At 55.0% G+C, this 16,940-nt stretch overlaps 1 protein-coding gene across 1 annotated transcript in view; it reads right to left on the bottom strand.

Moving 5' to 3' along the window:
• Nucleotides 1–2,575: 2,575 nt before the first annotated feature.
• LOC147086439 (high affinity nerve growth factor receptor-like) overlaps nucleotides 2,576–16,940 on the bottom strand; it is a 65,634-nt gene continuing 51,269 nt past the window's right edge. The window contains 5 exon segments of the mRNA XM_085978538.1: nucleotides 2,576–3,327; nucleotides 8,369–8,527; nucleotides 11,306–11,382; nucleotides 11,385–11,529; nucleotides 11,531–11,549. Coding sequence (XP_085834664.1) covers nucleotides 3,142–3,327; nucleotides 8,369–8,527; nucleotides 11,306–11,382; nucleotides 11,385–11,529; nucleotides 11,531–11,549 — 586 coding nt within the window. The 3' untranslated portion in view covers nucleotides 2,576–3,141.

Genomic DNA, 16,940 nt, shown 5'->3' with positions numbered 1-16,940 from the left:
GGAAAACAACCCCAGCCTGTCCAGTCTCTCTTCATAGCTGAAGCGCTCCAGCCCAGGTAACATCCTGGTTAATCTCCTCTGCACCCTCTCCAAAGCAATCACATCCTTCCTATAGTGTGGCGACCAGAACTGCACACAGTATTCCAGCTGTGGCCTAACCAGCGTTTTGTACAGGAGAATGTTTACGCAGCGAGTGATCTGGAACGCGCTGCCTGAAAGGGCAGATTCAATAGTGACTTTCAAAAGGGGAAATTGGAGAAATACTGGAAGAAGGGTCGACCCGGGCAGAACCCCTGGCAAAGACGAGAAGGTCGTGCTGACACCTCTCGACCTGGCGAAGCTTCATGCGCCAAGCCGGCAAAAGGGAGCCCGGCTGAAAGCTAACTCCTGCCGGCCTCGCCGGGGAAAGTGCCTGAAATGTACGTTAATTACTGGGCCTGAAAGTCCATTAGAGCGTCCCAGAGGGACCCCCTGCACTCCACTTATCCGGGGGATTAATGGGAGTCTCGGAGCGATGTTACATCGATCGAGAGGAGAAGTGAGAGATTGACTGCAAAAACCCAGCTTCAGTATCTGCCTCTCCTGCCCGGTTCCCTTCTCCTTTACAAAAAGCGCCGACTCTCGCTGGGGCACAGCTTCCAATGGCGCTGGCTGCCCAGCCGTGCCTTGTGCAAGTGGGCTTCCTATATCAGTGAGCCTAGACACAAACACCTAGTGGGTTGAGGCTCAAGTACCCGATGTACTGGTGACCCAGAAAGCCACTGGGCTGGAGACCCAGAAAGCCACTGGGCTGGAGACCCAGACAGCGAATGGGCTGGAGACCCAGACAGCCACTGGGCTGGAGACCCAGACAGCGAATGGGCTGGAGACCCAGACAGCCACTGGGCTGGAGGCCCAGACAGCCATTGGGCTGTACACGAATCACTGAAAGTTAACATGCAGGTTACAGCAAGCAATTAGGAAAGCAAATGGTATGTTGGTCTTTATTACAAGAGGATTTGAGTATAAGGGCAGCATGGTGGCATAGTGGTTAGCACTGTTGCCTCACAGCGCCAGGGACCCGGGTTCGAATCCGGCCTCGGGCGACTGTCTGTGTGGAGTTTGCACATTCTCCCCGTGTTTGCGTGGGTTTCCTCCGGGTGCTCCGGTTTCCTCCCACAGTCCAAAGATGTGCGGGTTAGGTTGATTGGCTGTGATAAATTGACCCTTAGTGTTAGGGGGATTAAATACATGGGGTTACTGGGATATGTGTCGGTGCAGGCTCGATTGGCCGAAATGGCCTCTATCTGCACTGTGGGGTTTCTGTGATTCCTGTGATAAGAGTAAAGACGTCTTACTGCAATTATACAGGGCCTTGGTGAGACCACACCTGGAGTACTGTGAACAGTTTTGGTCTCCTTACCGAAGGAAGGATATACTTGCCATAGAGGGAGTTCACCAGACTGGTTCCTGGGATGGGGGGATTGTCCTATGAGGAGAGATTGAGCAGACTAGGCCTATATTCTCCAGAAATAACAACAGCAAATGCTGGAAAAACTCAGCAGGCCAGGTAACATCCGTGGAGAGAAATCAGAGTCGACGTTTCGGGTCGAAACCCTTTTTCAAAACTGGAAAGGAAATTAAATAGATCGAAAGGCGGGGCTGGGAGAGGACAAACGAAGTGAAGAGACATTAAGAGGTATTCAAAACCAGACGAGATGGTGGTCGGACTAGTGGAGACAAAAGACGGCTCTAGATTAGGTGTGAAATGTTCTGGCAGAGTGGGAGACAGCTGCCATGTGGGAGAGAGAAAAAAAAGGAAGGGGGGGGGGAGGGAAAAGGCCAAAACAAAGGGGTGGATAAAAAATGTAAGTAAAAATGTAATAGGGGCCGAGGTTATGATCTGAAATTGTTGAACTCGATATTGAGTCCGGAAGGCTGTTAAGTGCCTAATCGGAAGATGAGGTGCTGTTCCTCGAGCTTACGCTGAGCTTCCGTGGAACAATACAAGAGCCCGAGGGCGGTGAGGTCTGAGTGGGAATGGGGCGGTGAATTAAAATGACAGGCGACCGGAAGCTCGGGGTCACCCTTACGGACTGAACGGAGGTGTTCCGCAAAGCGGTCGCCCCATCTGCGTTTGGTTTCCCCAATGTAGAGGAGACCGCATCGTGAGCAGAGTTTAGAAGAATGAGAGGTGATCTCATTGAAGCATAGAAAATTCTTACAGGGATTGACAGGGTAGATGCAGGGAGGATGTTTCCCCCTGGCTGGGGAGTCTAGAACCAGGGGTCACAGTCTCAGGATAAGGGGTCGGCCATTTAGGACTAAGATGAGGAGGAATTTCTTCACTCAGAGGGCGGTGAATCTTTGGAATTCTCTACCCCAGAGGGCTGCGGAGGCTCAGTCGTTGAGTCTATTCAAGGCAGATTTTTGGATATTAAGGGAATCGAGGAATCTGGAGACAGGGCGGGAAAGTGGAGATTGAGGTCGAAGATCAGCCATGATCTCATGGAATGGCGGAGCAGGCTCGAGGGGCCGAATGGCCGACTCCCACTCCTATCTCTTATGTTCTTATGAGTCTCAGATAGCCAATGGGTCGGCAAGGCAGACATGCGGCCAGTTAGAGACCTCAATAGTTAAGTCTGCCAGCTCATACCCAGCGGTTTGGAGAGGCACACACCACGACGATCCTGGTAGGAGGAAGGTACTGTACTTTAATTGAATCAGCGCATGCAATCGGAACGAGGAACAGGGCTCGTGTCATACTCGTACCGTCTAGATGATGGAAAACCGGCCGGTAAAGTTCCTCTGGTTAGCAGTTCGAGAGGTCTATGCCATCTCAGGCACCAAGGTCCATTTTGTTGGGTTTTTTTTTGCCGAAGATAGTGGTCAGAAAATGACGGGGGAAGAAGCATTAAACTCGATGGAACTGAAGGATAATAATTGGGAAACATATTAATGGTGCATATATTAAACTTACTTATATACTTATATACAGTTGTATAGGCTGCCTGCAAATCTGCAAGGACATGGAACTAATTACAATGAATGCGGAGACAAAGATTCCTTCGCAAGAAGCTCCGTCCAGGATCTCGGCGCAGGAGGCAGTTCAGGTTGTGTCTCTTGCCTCTGAGACACTGAGGTCCCCCACCATCAAGGGTGTCACTGCAACACGTCGAGGTAGACGGGGGGGGATTTGACCAGGTGCTGCAGCCGGCTGTGGATTTCCTTGATGTTCAGCCGCTGCTGGGGGTCCCTCAGCCAGCAGCCCTGCATGATGTCGTACAGCTCCCTGGGACAGGTCCTGGGGTACTCCAGCTCGCGGCCCTGCGTGATGCACTCGATGGCCTGCGGGGCACACAGAACGGCAGGGTTGAAAGGTCTCTCCACACCCACCCGACGCCCCCCACTACAATTTATTTCCCCCTCCTGGGGCACTGGCTGCCCTGTGGAACCTCGCCCAAGTGGACATCATAGAAGATAGGGGCAGGAGGAGGCCATTCGGCCCCTCGAGCCTGCTCCGCCATTCAATGAGATCATGGCTGATCATCCAAGTTCAGTGCCCTGTCCCTGCTTTCCCCCCAGATCCCTTAATCCCTTCAGCCTTAAGAAATATATCCAACTCCTTCTTGAATATATTTAATGAATTGGCCTCAACTGCCTTCTGCGGTAGAGAATTCCACAGGTTCACCACTCTCTGGGTGAAGAAATTCCTCCTCATCTCTGTCCTAAATGGCTTGCCCCTTATCCTTAGATTGTGACCCCTGGTTCTGGACTCCCCCGCCATTGGGAACATCCTTCCTGCATCTAGTCTGTCTAGTCCTGTTAGAATTTTATAAGTTTCAATGAGATCCCCTTTCATTCTTCTAAACTCTAGCGAATATAAGCCTAATCGTCCCAATCTCTCCTCATACGTCATTCCTGCCATCCCAGGTATCAGCTGGGTGAATCTTCGCTGCACTCCCTCCATGGCAAGAACATCCTTCCTCAGATAAGGCGACCAAAACTGCACACAATACTCAAGGTGTGGTCTCACCAAGGCCCTGTACAACTGCAGCAAGACATCCTTGTTCCTGTACTCGAACCCTCTCGCTACGAAGGCCAACATACCATTTGCCTTCTTAACCGCCTGCTGCACCTGCATGCTTACCTTCAGCGACTGGTGCACAAGGACACCCAGGTCTCGATGCACTTCCCAATCTATTGCCGTTCAGATAATAATCTGCCTTCCTGTTTTTGACACCAAAGTGGATAACCTCGCATTTATCCACATTATAGTGCATTTGCCATGTATCTGCCGAATCACCCAGCCTGTCCAAATCATACTGGAGTTTCTCGGCATCCTCCTCACAGCACACACTCCCACCCAGATTTGTGTCGTCTGCAAACTTGGAGATATTACATCTAGTTCCCTCATCTAGATTATTAATATATATTGTGAATAGCTGGGGTCCTAGCACCGATCTCTGCGGTACCCCACTAGTCACTGCCTGCCACTCGGAAAAAGACCCGTTTATTCCAATTCTTTGCTTCCTGTCTGCCAACCAGTTCTCTATTCAAGTCAATACCTTGCCCCCAATCCCATGTGCCTTAACTTTACACGCTAATCTCTTATGCGGGACCTTATTGAAAGCCTTCTGAAAGTCCAAATACACCACATCCACTGGCTCTCCCTTATCTATTTTACCAGCTACATCCTCAAAAAATTCCAGTAGATTAGTCAAGCACGATTTACCTTTTGTAAATCCATGTTGACTTTGTCCGATCCGGTCACTGTTTTCCAAGACATCCTTGCTCCTGTACAGCAGTCGGCTGAGATCCAAATACGCAATGGGTTGGCATAACCCGTGTGCAATGGGTAGATGCCCAGATGCCCAATGGGTTGGCGCAACAGGTGCCCGACGTGACGGAGACCCGGAACCCCCAACACACACACCAACCGTGCTCTGGCACCTCACCCAAGGGACCATTCTTCACACGCAACCCCAGGCGGTGAGAGGAAGATGTTCCGACTTCCTTCGTGGGGCGTAGAACCAGAGCTGCAGATCAGCCGCCCGTTACGGAAACTGCCCAAGCCCCGGTTCCCAGGTTGAAAACCCACCCCTCCGCCCATCGGGCTATTCAACCACGGCGTGCCTCACAGCCAAGCCCGACCCCCCACCATCTCCGCCTGCTGTCCGCGTGTAGCGGCTAGCGACCGGGAGGAGGAAATTGCGGTTCAGTGGTTACCGAGGTGGCACCCCCCCCCCCAATCTGCTCGCTCAGCCCAGACCGGGGCTGGATGCTGGGACCACCTGGTCTGAACGGATCAGTGCCCAGCTAGGCTACTGGTAAGCTCCTGCCAAACGGTTTTGGTGTTTAGCGATTTATGAAATGATCTGAAATCTTGTGACATCTGCCCACCATTGGATTAAGATTTCAGGTTTGCATCTGTACTTATTGTTATTCGTTCTCGGGGATGTGGGCGTCGCTGGCAAGGCCGGCATTTATTGCCCATCCCTAGTTGCCCCTTGAGAAGGTGGTGGTGAGCCGCCTTCTTGAACCGCTGCAGTCCGTGTGGTGAAGGTGCTCCCACAGTGCTGTTAGGGAGGGAGTTCCAGGATTTTGACCCAGCGACGATGAAGGAACGGCCGATATATTTCCAAGTCGGAATGGTGTGTGTGAGACGTGGAGGGGAACTTGGAGGTGGTGGTGTTCCCATGCGCCTGCTGCCCTTGTCCTTCTAGGTGGAAGAGGTGGCGGGTTTTGTGTGCAGTTTTGGTCGCCTTATCTGAGGAAGGATGTTCTTGCCATGGAGGGAGTGCAGCGAAGATTCACCAGACTGATACCTGGGATGGCAGGAATGACGTAAGAGGAGAGATTGGGTCGACTGGGCTTATACTCGCTGGAGTTTAGAAGAATGAGAGGGGGTCTCATTGAAACTTATAAAATTCTAACAGGACTAGACAGACTAGATGCAGGAAGGATGTTCGCGATGGCGGGGGAGTCCAGAACCAGGGGTCACAGTCTAAGGATAAGGGGTAGGCCATTTAGGACAGAGATGAGGGGGAATTTCTTCACCCAGAGAGTGGTGAACCTGTGGAATTCTCTACCACAGAAGGCAGTGGAGGCCAATTCATTAAATATATTCAAGAAGGAGTTAGATATATTTCTTAAGGCTAAAGGGATCAAGGGATATGGGGAGAAAGCAGGGACAGGGTACTGAGTTTGGATGATCAGCCATGATCTCATTGAATGGCGGAGCAGGCTCGAGGGGCCGAATGGCCGACTCCTGCTCCTATCTTCTATGTTTCTATGTTTAGGAGGTGCTGCCGAAGAAGCCTTGGCGAGTTGCTGCAGTGCATCTTGTAGATGGTACACACTGCAGCCACGGTGCGCCGGTGGTGGAGGGAGTGAATGTTTAAGGTGGTGGATGGGGTGCCAATCAAGTGGGCTGCTTTGTTCTGGATGGTGTCGAGCTTCTTGAGTGTTGTTGGAGCTGCACTCATCCAGGCAAGTCAGGGGCAGGCTGTATCGGCTTTCCAGTGCAAACCACCGCCGCTCAATAATGGCTAGTGGAAAGGTCCCCTGCTGCAATGTGATTATCCCTCACTGGAAAAACTCCGCAAAAAATCGGAGTAAATTAAAGAGGGATTTCACTCAGTGAATGGAGCCTGGGACCGTTAATTGGGCTGTCAGCTCCGAGCTGCCCAGCTCGTCACTGGCTCAGGTTTCAGTGCTGATGGTTCAGTGGTGGCTGCATTGCTTCAGTAAAACTGAAGTCAATGGGAATCAGAGGGGAAACTCTCCACTGGCTGGAGTCATACCCAGCACAAAGGAAGATGGTTGTGGAGGTTGGAGGTCAATCATCTCAGCCCCCAGGACATCACTGCAGGAGTTCCTCAGGGCAGTGTCCTCGGCCCAACCATCTCCAGCTGCTTCATCAATGATCTTCCCTCCAACATAAGGTCAGAATTGGATGACTGCACAGTGTTCAGCGCCATTCGCAACTTCACAGATAATGAAGCAGTCCATGCCCACATGCAACAAGGCCTGGACGACGTTCAGGCTTGGGCTGATAAATGGCAGGTAACATTCGCGACACAGAAGTGCCAGACAATGACTATCTCCAACAAGCGAGAGTCTAACCACCTCCCCTTGACATTCAATGGCATTACCATCGCCGAATCCCCCACCATCAACATCCTGGGGGTCACCATTGACCAGAAACTTAACTGGACCAGCCACATCAATACTGTGGCAACAAGAGCGGGTCAGAGGCTGGGTATTCTGCGGCGAGTGTCTCACCTCCTGACTCCCCAAAGCCTTTCCACCATCTACAAGGCCCAAGTCAGGAGTGTGATGGAATACTCTCCACTTGCCTGGATGAGTGCAGCTTCGACAACACTCAAGAAGCTCGACACCATCCAGGACAAAGCAGCCCGCTTGATTGACACCCCATCCACCGCCTTAAATGTTGTCCTCAACTCCCCTCTAATCCTCCGACCAATTACTTTCAATCTCTGCCCTGGTTATTGACCCCTCTGCTAAGGGAAATCGGTCCTTCCTATCCACTCTATCCAGGCCCCTCATAATTTTATACACAATTAAATCTCCCCTCAGCCTCCTCTGTGCCAAAGAAAACACCCCCAGCCGATCCAATCTTTCCTCATCGCTGAAATTCTCCAGTCCTGGGGTGCAACATCCTGGTAAATCTCTTCTGCACCCTCTCTAGTGCGATCACATCCTTCCTGTAATGTGCTGACCAGAACTGCACGCAGTATTCGAGCTGTGGCCTAACTAGTGTTTTATACAGTTAAAGCATAACTTCCCTGCTCTTGTATTCTATGCCTCGGCTAATAAAGGCAAGTATCCCGTATGCCGCCTTAACCACCTTATCTACCTGTCCTGCTACCTTCAGGGATCTGTGGACCTGCGCTCCGAGGTCTCTCTGTTCCTCTACACATCTCAGTGTTCAAAGGGCCTCTGTCTAGTTTTTGCTCCTTTACACATTGACCGGCAGCTGAAGACAGAAGCCTCTCTTTTACAAACTCGAAAGCATCGATCTCCAGTCGCTCGTGTCCAGCCAGTGCTGGCGGGATGGTTGGAACCCCGGGGGTTCCCGGACAGTCCCAGGGCGGTTGGGGCGGGAAGAGTCCCGGTTTCCACGGCGAGGGAGCCAAGGCCCGTCCCGTCCCGTGTCTCAGCGCCCGCGCACCCCGATTCCATCGCCCACCCCCTCGTGCGTCCCCATCCCCGTCCCGCGTCTCACCGCCCGCGCACCCGATTCCATCGCCCACCCCCTCGTGCGTCCCCATCTCCTGCCCGTCCCCGCCCCCAGCGTGCGGACAACCCTTCGATGGGCCAGAGAGACAGACAGAGAGAGAGAGAGAGAGAGAGAGGCGCTGACCTCATTGTTGGACAGCTGGTACCAGGGCTGCTTGCCGTAGGTGAAAATCTCCCAGAGCACCACTCCGAAACTCCAGATGTCGCTCTCCGTGGTGAACTTGCGGTACATGATGCTCTCCGGGGGCATCCAGCGGATCGGGAGCATGGTCCGGCCTCCCACCTGGGAGGAGGGGAGCAAACATTAAAGAAAGAAAGATTCGCGTTTCTCCAGCGCCTTTCACCACCTCAGGACGTCCCACAGCGCTTTACAGCCAATGAAGTACTTTTTTTGAAGTGTGGTCACTGTTGTAATGTAGGAAACGCGGCAGCCAATTAGCGCACAGCAAGCTCCCACACACAGCAATGTGATAATGAGCAGATCATCTGTTTTAGTGATGTTGATTGAGGGATAAATATTGGCCCCAGGACACCGGGGAGAACTCCCCCCTGCTCTTCTTCCAATAGTGGCCGTGGGATCTTTTACATCCACCCGAGAGGGCAGACAAGGCCTCGGTTTAACATCTCAGTCAAAAGACCTATGGAGGTGCCCTTAGCAATATGGCGCGAGGCCCGCCCGCCTTATTGGAACCCGAGGCGTCTGTTTCGCACCCGTGCGATCCAATTTCTAGGCTCACGCCGGAAGAATGGGGCCAGGGGGAACTGTCTCCGAGTAAGGGTTGCTGGCTGGGAGTTCTGCCACGGCCGAGGGGAGGGAGAAACCCTTCCTGTCAGGAATCTGAAGGGAGGTGTGGCGGGGGAGGTGCGGCAGGGGGGGCACAGAAAAGTCACTATTGAACGCCCGAACCAGACACCTCAGTGCAGACGCGACCCCGAGAGCCAGCTCCAGGATCGAAGACCACAAGCAACGTAGGCCGGATTGGTTGCCTGGACGCAGTCAATAACTGAGGCTTTCCTCCCACCGCCCCCCTGCCACGCCGCAAGCTCTGAGGTAAATCGGAGGAAGTGTTGACACCTTGGACCCGTGTCTGAGAGAAGACTCCGCTCTGGGGCCGCTGTCTGACCAAGAGCTCTTGGAATTCCCAAGATGTTGCTTGATTTTTCTTTTCCACTTGTGCCTGGTGATCTGGGGATGGGGAACGGGCCATGAGGGATTTTCTTTCAGAGAGCCAACACTGGCACGATGGGCCGAAGGGCCTTCTTCTGTGGTGTGAAATTCTGCTCTATAAATCCTTCTCACACCATTGAACACCACAGCCTGAGCTGGATGTCATCCCATGTCCCTGAGATAAAGGAAGTGATGGGACAGTGTAGAGGGAGATTTACTCTGTATCTAAGCCCGTGCTGTACCTGTCCTGGGAGTGTTTGACGGGACAGTGTATAGGGAGCTTTACTCTGTATCTAACCCCGTGCTGTACCTGCCCTGGGAGTGTTTGATGGGACAGTGTAGAGGGAGATTTACTCTGTATCTAAGCCCGTGCTGTACCTGCCCTGGGAGTGTTTGATGGGGACAGTGTAGAGGGAGATTTACTCTGTATCTAAGCCCGTGCTGTACCTGTCCTGGGAGTGTTTGACAGGACAGTGTATAGGGAGCTTTACTCTGTATCTAACCCCGTGCTGTACCTGCCCTGGGAGTGTTTGATGGGACAGTGTAGAGGGAGCTTTACTCTGTATCTAACCCATGCTGTACCTGCCCTGGGAGTGTTTGATGGGGACAGTGTAGAGGGAGCTTTACTCTGTATCTAAGCCCGTGCTGTACCTGCCCTGGGAGTGTTTGATGGGGACAGTGTAGAGGGAGATTTACTCTGTATCTAAGCCCGTGCTGTACCTGTCCTGGGAGTGTTTGACAGGACAGTGTATAGGGAGCTTTACTCTGTATCTAACCCCGTGCTGTACCTGCCCTGGGAGTGTTTGATGGGGCAGTGTAGAGGGAGTTTTACTCTGTATCTAACCCGTGCTGTACCTGCCCTGGGAGTGTTTGATGGGACAGTGTAGAGGGAGCTTTACTCTGTATCTAACCCGTGCTGTACCTGCCCCGGGAGTGTTTGATGGGACAGTGTAGAGGGAGCTTTACTCTGTATCTAACCCGTGCTGTACCTGCCCTGGGAGTGTTTGATGGGACAGTGTAGAGGGAGCTTTACTCTGTATCTAACCCGTGCTGTACCTGCCCTGGGAGTGTTTGATGGGACAGTGCAGAGGGAGCTTTACTCTGTATCTAACCTGTGCTGTACCTGCCCTGGGAGTGTTTGATGGGACAGTGTAGAGGGAACTTTACTCTGTATCTAACCCATGCTGTACCTGCCCTGGGAGTGTTTGATGGGACAGTGTAGAGGGAGCTTTACTCTGTATCTAACCCGTGCTGTACCTGCCCTGGGAGTGTTTGATGGGACAGTGTAGAGGGAGCTTTACTCTGTATCTAAGCCCGTGCTGTACCTGTCCTGGGAGTGTTTGACGGGACAGTGTATAGGGAGCTTTACTCTGTATCTAACCCCGTGCTGTACCTGCCCTGGGAGTGTTTGATGGGGCAGTGTAGAGGGAGTTTTACTCTGTATCTAACCCGTGCTGTACCTGCCCTGGGAGTGTTTGACGGGACAGTGTAGAGGGAGCTTTACTCTGTATCTAACCCGTGCTGTACCTGCCCTGGGAGTGTTTGATGGGACAGTGTAGAGGGAGCTTTACTCTGTATCTAACCCGTGCTGTACCTGCCCTGGGAGGGGTCACTGTAGAGGGAGCTTTACTCTGTATCTAACCCGTGCTGTACCTGCCCTGGGAGTGTTTGATGGGACAGTGTAGAGGGAGCTTTACTCTGTATCTAACCCGTGCTGTACCTGCCCTGGGAGTGTTTGATGGGACAGTGTAGAGGGAGCTTTACTCTGTACCTAACCTGTGCTGTTCTGTTCCACAACAATAACATCCCTCATTTGGACGAGCATTAAGCTGATGCAGTAACGATGAGATGGAGCTGGTGCCAGTGGTGCCTGGCGGAGGTTGGATGGCTCACCCTGTAGTAATCGGTGCTGTAGATGTCCCGGGACATGCCGAAGTCTCCGATCTTCACCACCATACTTTCCCCGACCAGCAGTTCCTGGTGGCCAGGTCGCGGTGCACGAAGTGTAGGGGATGCCAGGAGTATACCATCCCAGAGGCGATCTGCTTAGCGATGTGCAGGAGCTGAGGCAGGTTGAGTTGCCCAAAGGGTTGGTCGCCGCCACTCACCAGGATGGTCCGCGTCGGGGCCCTGGGATCTACAGAGGCAGACAGAGGGTGAGCCAAGCCTTGGCATGTCTCGTACTCACTGCCCCCTTCTCTCCTGTTGCCATCGATTCTCGCTGGGGAGGGGATGGCGGGTTGGGGGGTGAATCTGGGCTCCACAGACACCGGCCGCCCTCCGCCCCCCTCACCCAAGCGGTCAGGCTCGATTACGCAGCCTCGCACGTGCAGAACGGGCATTCGTGGGGGTGCCCAAGGAACCCCCCGAACCCAGAGAGAGCCATAGTCCTAGATACTGTACAGCACAGAAAGAGGCCCTTCGGCCCATCGTGTCCGCGCCGGCCATCAAGCCCTGTCTATTCTAATCCCATTTTCCAGCACTTGGTCCGTAGTCTTGTATGCTATGGCGTTTCAAGTGCTCATCTAAATGCTTCTTGAATGTTGTGAGGGTTCCTGCCTCCACCACCCTTTCAGGCATTGAGTTCCAGATTCCAACCACCCTCTGGGTGAAAAAGATTTTTCCTCAAATCCCTCTAAACCTCCTGCCCTTACCCTTGAAACTATGCCCCCTGATTATTGACCCCTCTACTAAGGGGAAAGGTTCCTTTCTATCTACCCGATCTATGCCCCTCATCATTTGGTACACTCAGCTGAGAGAGATGGGGACGATTTCTTTACGAAAGGGCGCACTGCTTTTGAAACGCCGTTGTCAATGCGCGACTGAGCACACGCGTGACCAAGTGCACGTGTCAGCACACGCATGACCACCTTCTTGAGGTCGTTGTTGCCACAAAGTTGGCGCACGGGTTCTGATATCTCACTGAACCAGAAAGGGCGGAGGGTGAGGTGAGGTGAGGGAGTGTTTAAAAAGACATTGGCAACGAGAGTTGTGGCCCCTTAATAAACACAAGAGCAACCCCACCCCACACCCTCCCCCCACACACACCCTTCCCCCCACACACACACTCCCCCCCCCACACACCCTCCCCTGCCCCCTTAGGGCGAATGCTGATCGCCGAGTCGGAGCCGAAGTGACCCGAGCTTCTACTGAATGCTTATCCCATCCTCGTCTTCAAACCCCTCCATGGCCTCCTCGCCCCCCTCCCTATCTCTGTAACCTCCTCCAGCCCTACACCCTCCCTATCTCTGTAACCTCCTCCAGCCCTACACCCCTCCCTATCTCTGTAACTCCTCAGCCTCTCACCCTACACCCTCCCTATTTATGTAACCCCCTCCAGCCCTACAACCCTCCCCATCTCTGTAACCTCCTCCAGCCCTACACCCCTCCCTATCTCTGTAACCCCCTCCAGCCCCTACACCCCTCCCTATCTCTGTAACCTCCTCTAGCCCCTACACCCACTCCCTATCTCTGTAACCTCCTCCAGCCGTACACCCCTCCCTATCACTGTTAACCCCCTCCAGCCCCTTACACCCCTCCCTAATCTCTGTAACCCCCTCCAGCCCCTACACCCTCCTCCCTATCTCTGTAACCCCCTCCAGCCCCTACACCCCTCCCTATCTCTGTAACCTCCTCCAGCCCCTACACCCCTCCCTATCTCTGTAACCTCCTCCAGCCGCTACACCCCTCCCTATCTCTGTAACCCCCTCCAGCCCCTACACCCCTCCCTTTCTCTGTAACCTCCTCCAGCCCCTATACCCCTCCCTATCTCTGTAACCCCCTCCAGCCCCTACACCCCTCCCATCTCTGTAACCTCCTCCAGCCCTCCACCCCTCCCTATCTCTGTAACCTCCTCCAGCCCCTACACCCCTCCCCATCTCTGTAACCTCCTCCAGCCCCTACACCTCTCCCTATCTCTGTAACCTCCTCCAGCCCCTACACCCCTCACCCCATCTCTGTAACCTCCTCCAGCCCCACAACCCTCCGAGATCTCGGCGCTCCTCCAATTCTGGCCTCTTGCGCATCCCCCCGATTTCCATCGCTCCACCATTGGCGGCCGTGCCTTCAGCCGCCTGGGCCCTGAGCTCTGGAATTCCCTCCCTAAACCTCTCCGCCTCTCTCTCTCCTCCTTTCAGACCCCTCCTTAAAACCGACCTGTTTGACCAAGCTCTGGGTCACCTGCCCTAATATCTCCTGTTGTGGCTCGGAGTTAGTTTTTTGTCTGATTCACGGTCCCGTGAGGAGCCTCCTGACGTTTTACTACGTTAAAGGCGCCGGATAGCTGGAAGCGGCCGTTGTTGTGTGGAGTGTGACTGAAAGCTGTCTTGATGCAGTGTGACAAAGAATCTCATTGATGGAGAGCCTGGCAATGCGCCAACGCTTCTGTTGGGGGCCGTCCCCTGGGACCCCGGCGAAACGCAGTGTTTTATTTGCTACTGACGGTCTATATTTGCTTGAGCTTAAGCCTTTTAGACAGCTCCTCTAATCAATATTTCGATCATTACTGAGCTACAAATGCTTTTGTTGGTCCTGACAGGGCTGTAATTCTATTTGGGCGAAGCAGATTTGCTTGCTTGGAGGTAAAGGCTGTTGTTGTTTCTCAACTCGACCGGGCCCCCTGGCCTCTCCGCGCACTGCTGCCAACGCCCCTCCGCCGGTGACCCTCCCCACACCTACCGCACCCCGTGTCCCTCACACCCCAGCCTGGCCGAGCTACTGCACCCCGTGTCCCTCACACCCCGCCCGGCCGAGCTACCGCACCCCGTGTCCTTCCACCCCGCCTGGCCGAGCTACTGCAACCCGTGTTCCCTCACACCCCGCCTGGCCGAGCTACTGCACCCCGTGTCCCTCACACCCCGCCCGGCCGAGCTACTGCACCCCGTGTCCTCACACCCCGCCCGGACCGAGCTACCGGCACCCCGTGTCCCTCACACCCGCCCGGCCGAGCTACCGCACCCCGTGTCCCTCACACCCGCCCGGCCTGAGCTACCGCACCCCGTGTCCCTCACACCCCGCCCGGCCGAGCTACCGCACCCCGTGTCCTCTCACACCCTCCGCCACGGCCGTGCTACCGCACCCCGTGTCCCTCACACCCCGCCCCGGCCGAGCTACTGCACGCCCCGTGTCCCTCACACCCCGCCCGGCCGAGCTACCGCACCCCGTGTCCCTCACACCCCGCCTGCCGAGCTACTGCACCCCGTGTCCCCTCACACCCCGCCCGGCCGAGCTACTGCACCCCGTGTCCCTCACACCTCCGCCCCGGCCGAGCTACGCACCCCGTGTCCCTCACACCCCGCCCCGGTCCGAGCTACCGCACCCCCGTGTCCCTCACAACCCCGCCCGGACCGAGCTACCGCACCCCGTGTCCCTCACACACCCCGCCCGGACCGAGCTACCGCAACCCCGTGTCCCTCACACCCCGCCCGGTCCGGAGCTACCGCACCCCGTGTCCCTCACACCCCGCCCGGCCGTGCTACCGCACCCCGTGTCCCTCACACCCCGCCCCGGCCGAGCTACCGCACCCCGTGTCCCTCACACCCCGCCCGTGCCGAGCTACCGCACCCCGTGTCCCTCACACCCCCGCCCGGCCGAGCTACCGCACCCCGTGTCCCTCACACCCCGCCTGGCCCGAGCTACTGCACCCCGTGTCCCTCACACCCCGCCCGGCCGAGCTACCGCACCCCCGTGTCCCTCACACCCCCGCCCGGCCGAGCTACCGCACCCCGTGTCCCTCACACCACCCCGCCGCTACCGCACCCCGTCTCACCCGCCCGGCCGAGCTACCGCACCCCGTGTCCCTCACACCCCGCCCCGGCCGAGCTACCGCACCCCGTGTCCCTCACACCCCGCCCGGTCCGAGCTACCCGCACCCCGTGTCCCTCACTACCCCGCCCGGTCCGAGCTACCGCACCCCGTGTCCCTCACACCCCGCCCGGCCGAGCTACCTGCACCCCGTGTCCCTCACACCCCGCCCGGCCGAGCTACCGCACCCCGTGTCCCTCACACCCCGCCCGGCCGAGCTACCGCACCCCGTGTCCCTCACACCCCGCCCTGGCCGTGCTACCGCACCCCGTGTCCCTCACACCCCGCCGCGCCGAGCTACCGCACCCCGTGTCCCTCACACCCCGCCCGGCCGTGCTACCGCACCCCCGTGTCCCTCACACCCCGCCCGGCCGAGCTACCGCACCCCGTGTCCCTCACACCCCGCCCGCCGTGCTACCGCACCCCGTGTCCCTCACACTCCCCGCCCTCAGCGAGCTCAAACCATCTCCACCCACTCACACCCACATACTCCACTACAAGACCTATTGCAGTTAACTCTCTCAACACACACACACCACAACACACACACTCTCACACACACACACACACTCACACAAACACTCACACTCACACACACCCACACAAACACTCACACACACACCCACACACACACACACACACACACTCACACACACACACAACACTCACACTCACACACAACACACTCACACACAACACACTCACACTCACACACAAACACTCACACAACACCTCACACACACTCACAACACACACACTCACACACACACTCACACTCACACTCACACTCACAACACACTCACACACCACACTCACACAACACTCACACACACACACACACTCACACACACTCACACACTCACACAACACTCACACTCACACTCTCACACAAACACTCACACACACACTCACACTCACACACAAACACTCACACTCACACACTCACACAAACACTCACACTCACACACTCACACAAACACACACACTCACACTCACACTCTCACACAAACACTCATCACACACACTCACACACTCACACTCTCACACAAACACTCACACTCACACTCACACTCTCACACACAACACTCACACTCACACTCTCACACAAACACTCACACTCACACTCTCACACAAACACTCACAACTCACACTCTCACACACACTCACACTCACTCACTCACACACTCACACTACTCACACAAACACTCACACACTCACACTCACACTCTCACACAAACACTCACACTCTCACACAAACACTCACACTCACACTCACACTCACACTCACACTCACACTCACACTCACACTCTCACACAAACACTCACACACACACTCTACACAACAAACACTCACACTCACACACTCACACTCACACTCACACTCACACTCACACTCTCACACAAACACTCACACACACACTCACACTCACACTCTCACACACAAACACTCACACACAACACTCACACTCTCACACAAACACTCACACTCACACTCACACTCTCACACAAACACTCACACTCACACACACTCTCACACAAACACTCACACTCACACTCTCACACAACACACTCACACTCACACTCTCACACAAACACTCACACACACACTCACACTCTCACACAAACACTCACACTCACACTCACACTCTCACACAAACACTCACCACTCACACTCACACTCTCACACAAACACTCACACTCACACTCTCACACAAACACTCACACA

This window comes from Somniosus microcephalus, unplaced genomic scaffold (genome assembly GCF_052327205.1).
Source record: "Somniosus microcephalus isolate GS21.2 unplaced genomic scaffold, FLI_Smic_1.0 unresolved_chr7, whole genome shotgun sequence".
Lineage (NCBI taxonomy): Eukaryota > Metazoa > Chordata > Chondrichthyes > Squaliformes > Somniosidae > Somniosus > Somniosus microcephalus.
This window is presented reverse-complemented; position numbering and strand designations above follow the sequence as displayed.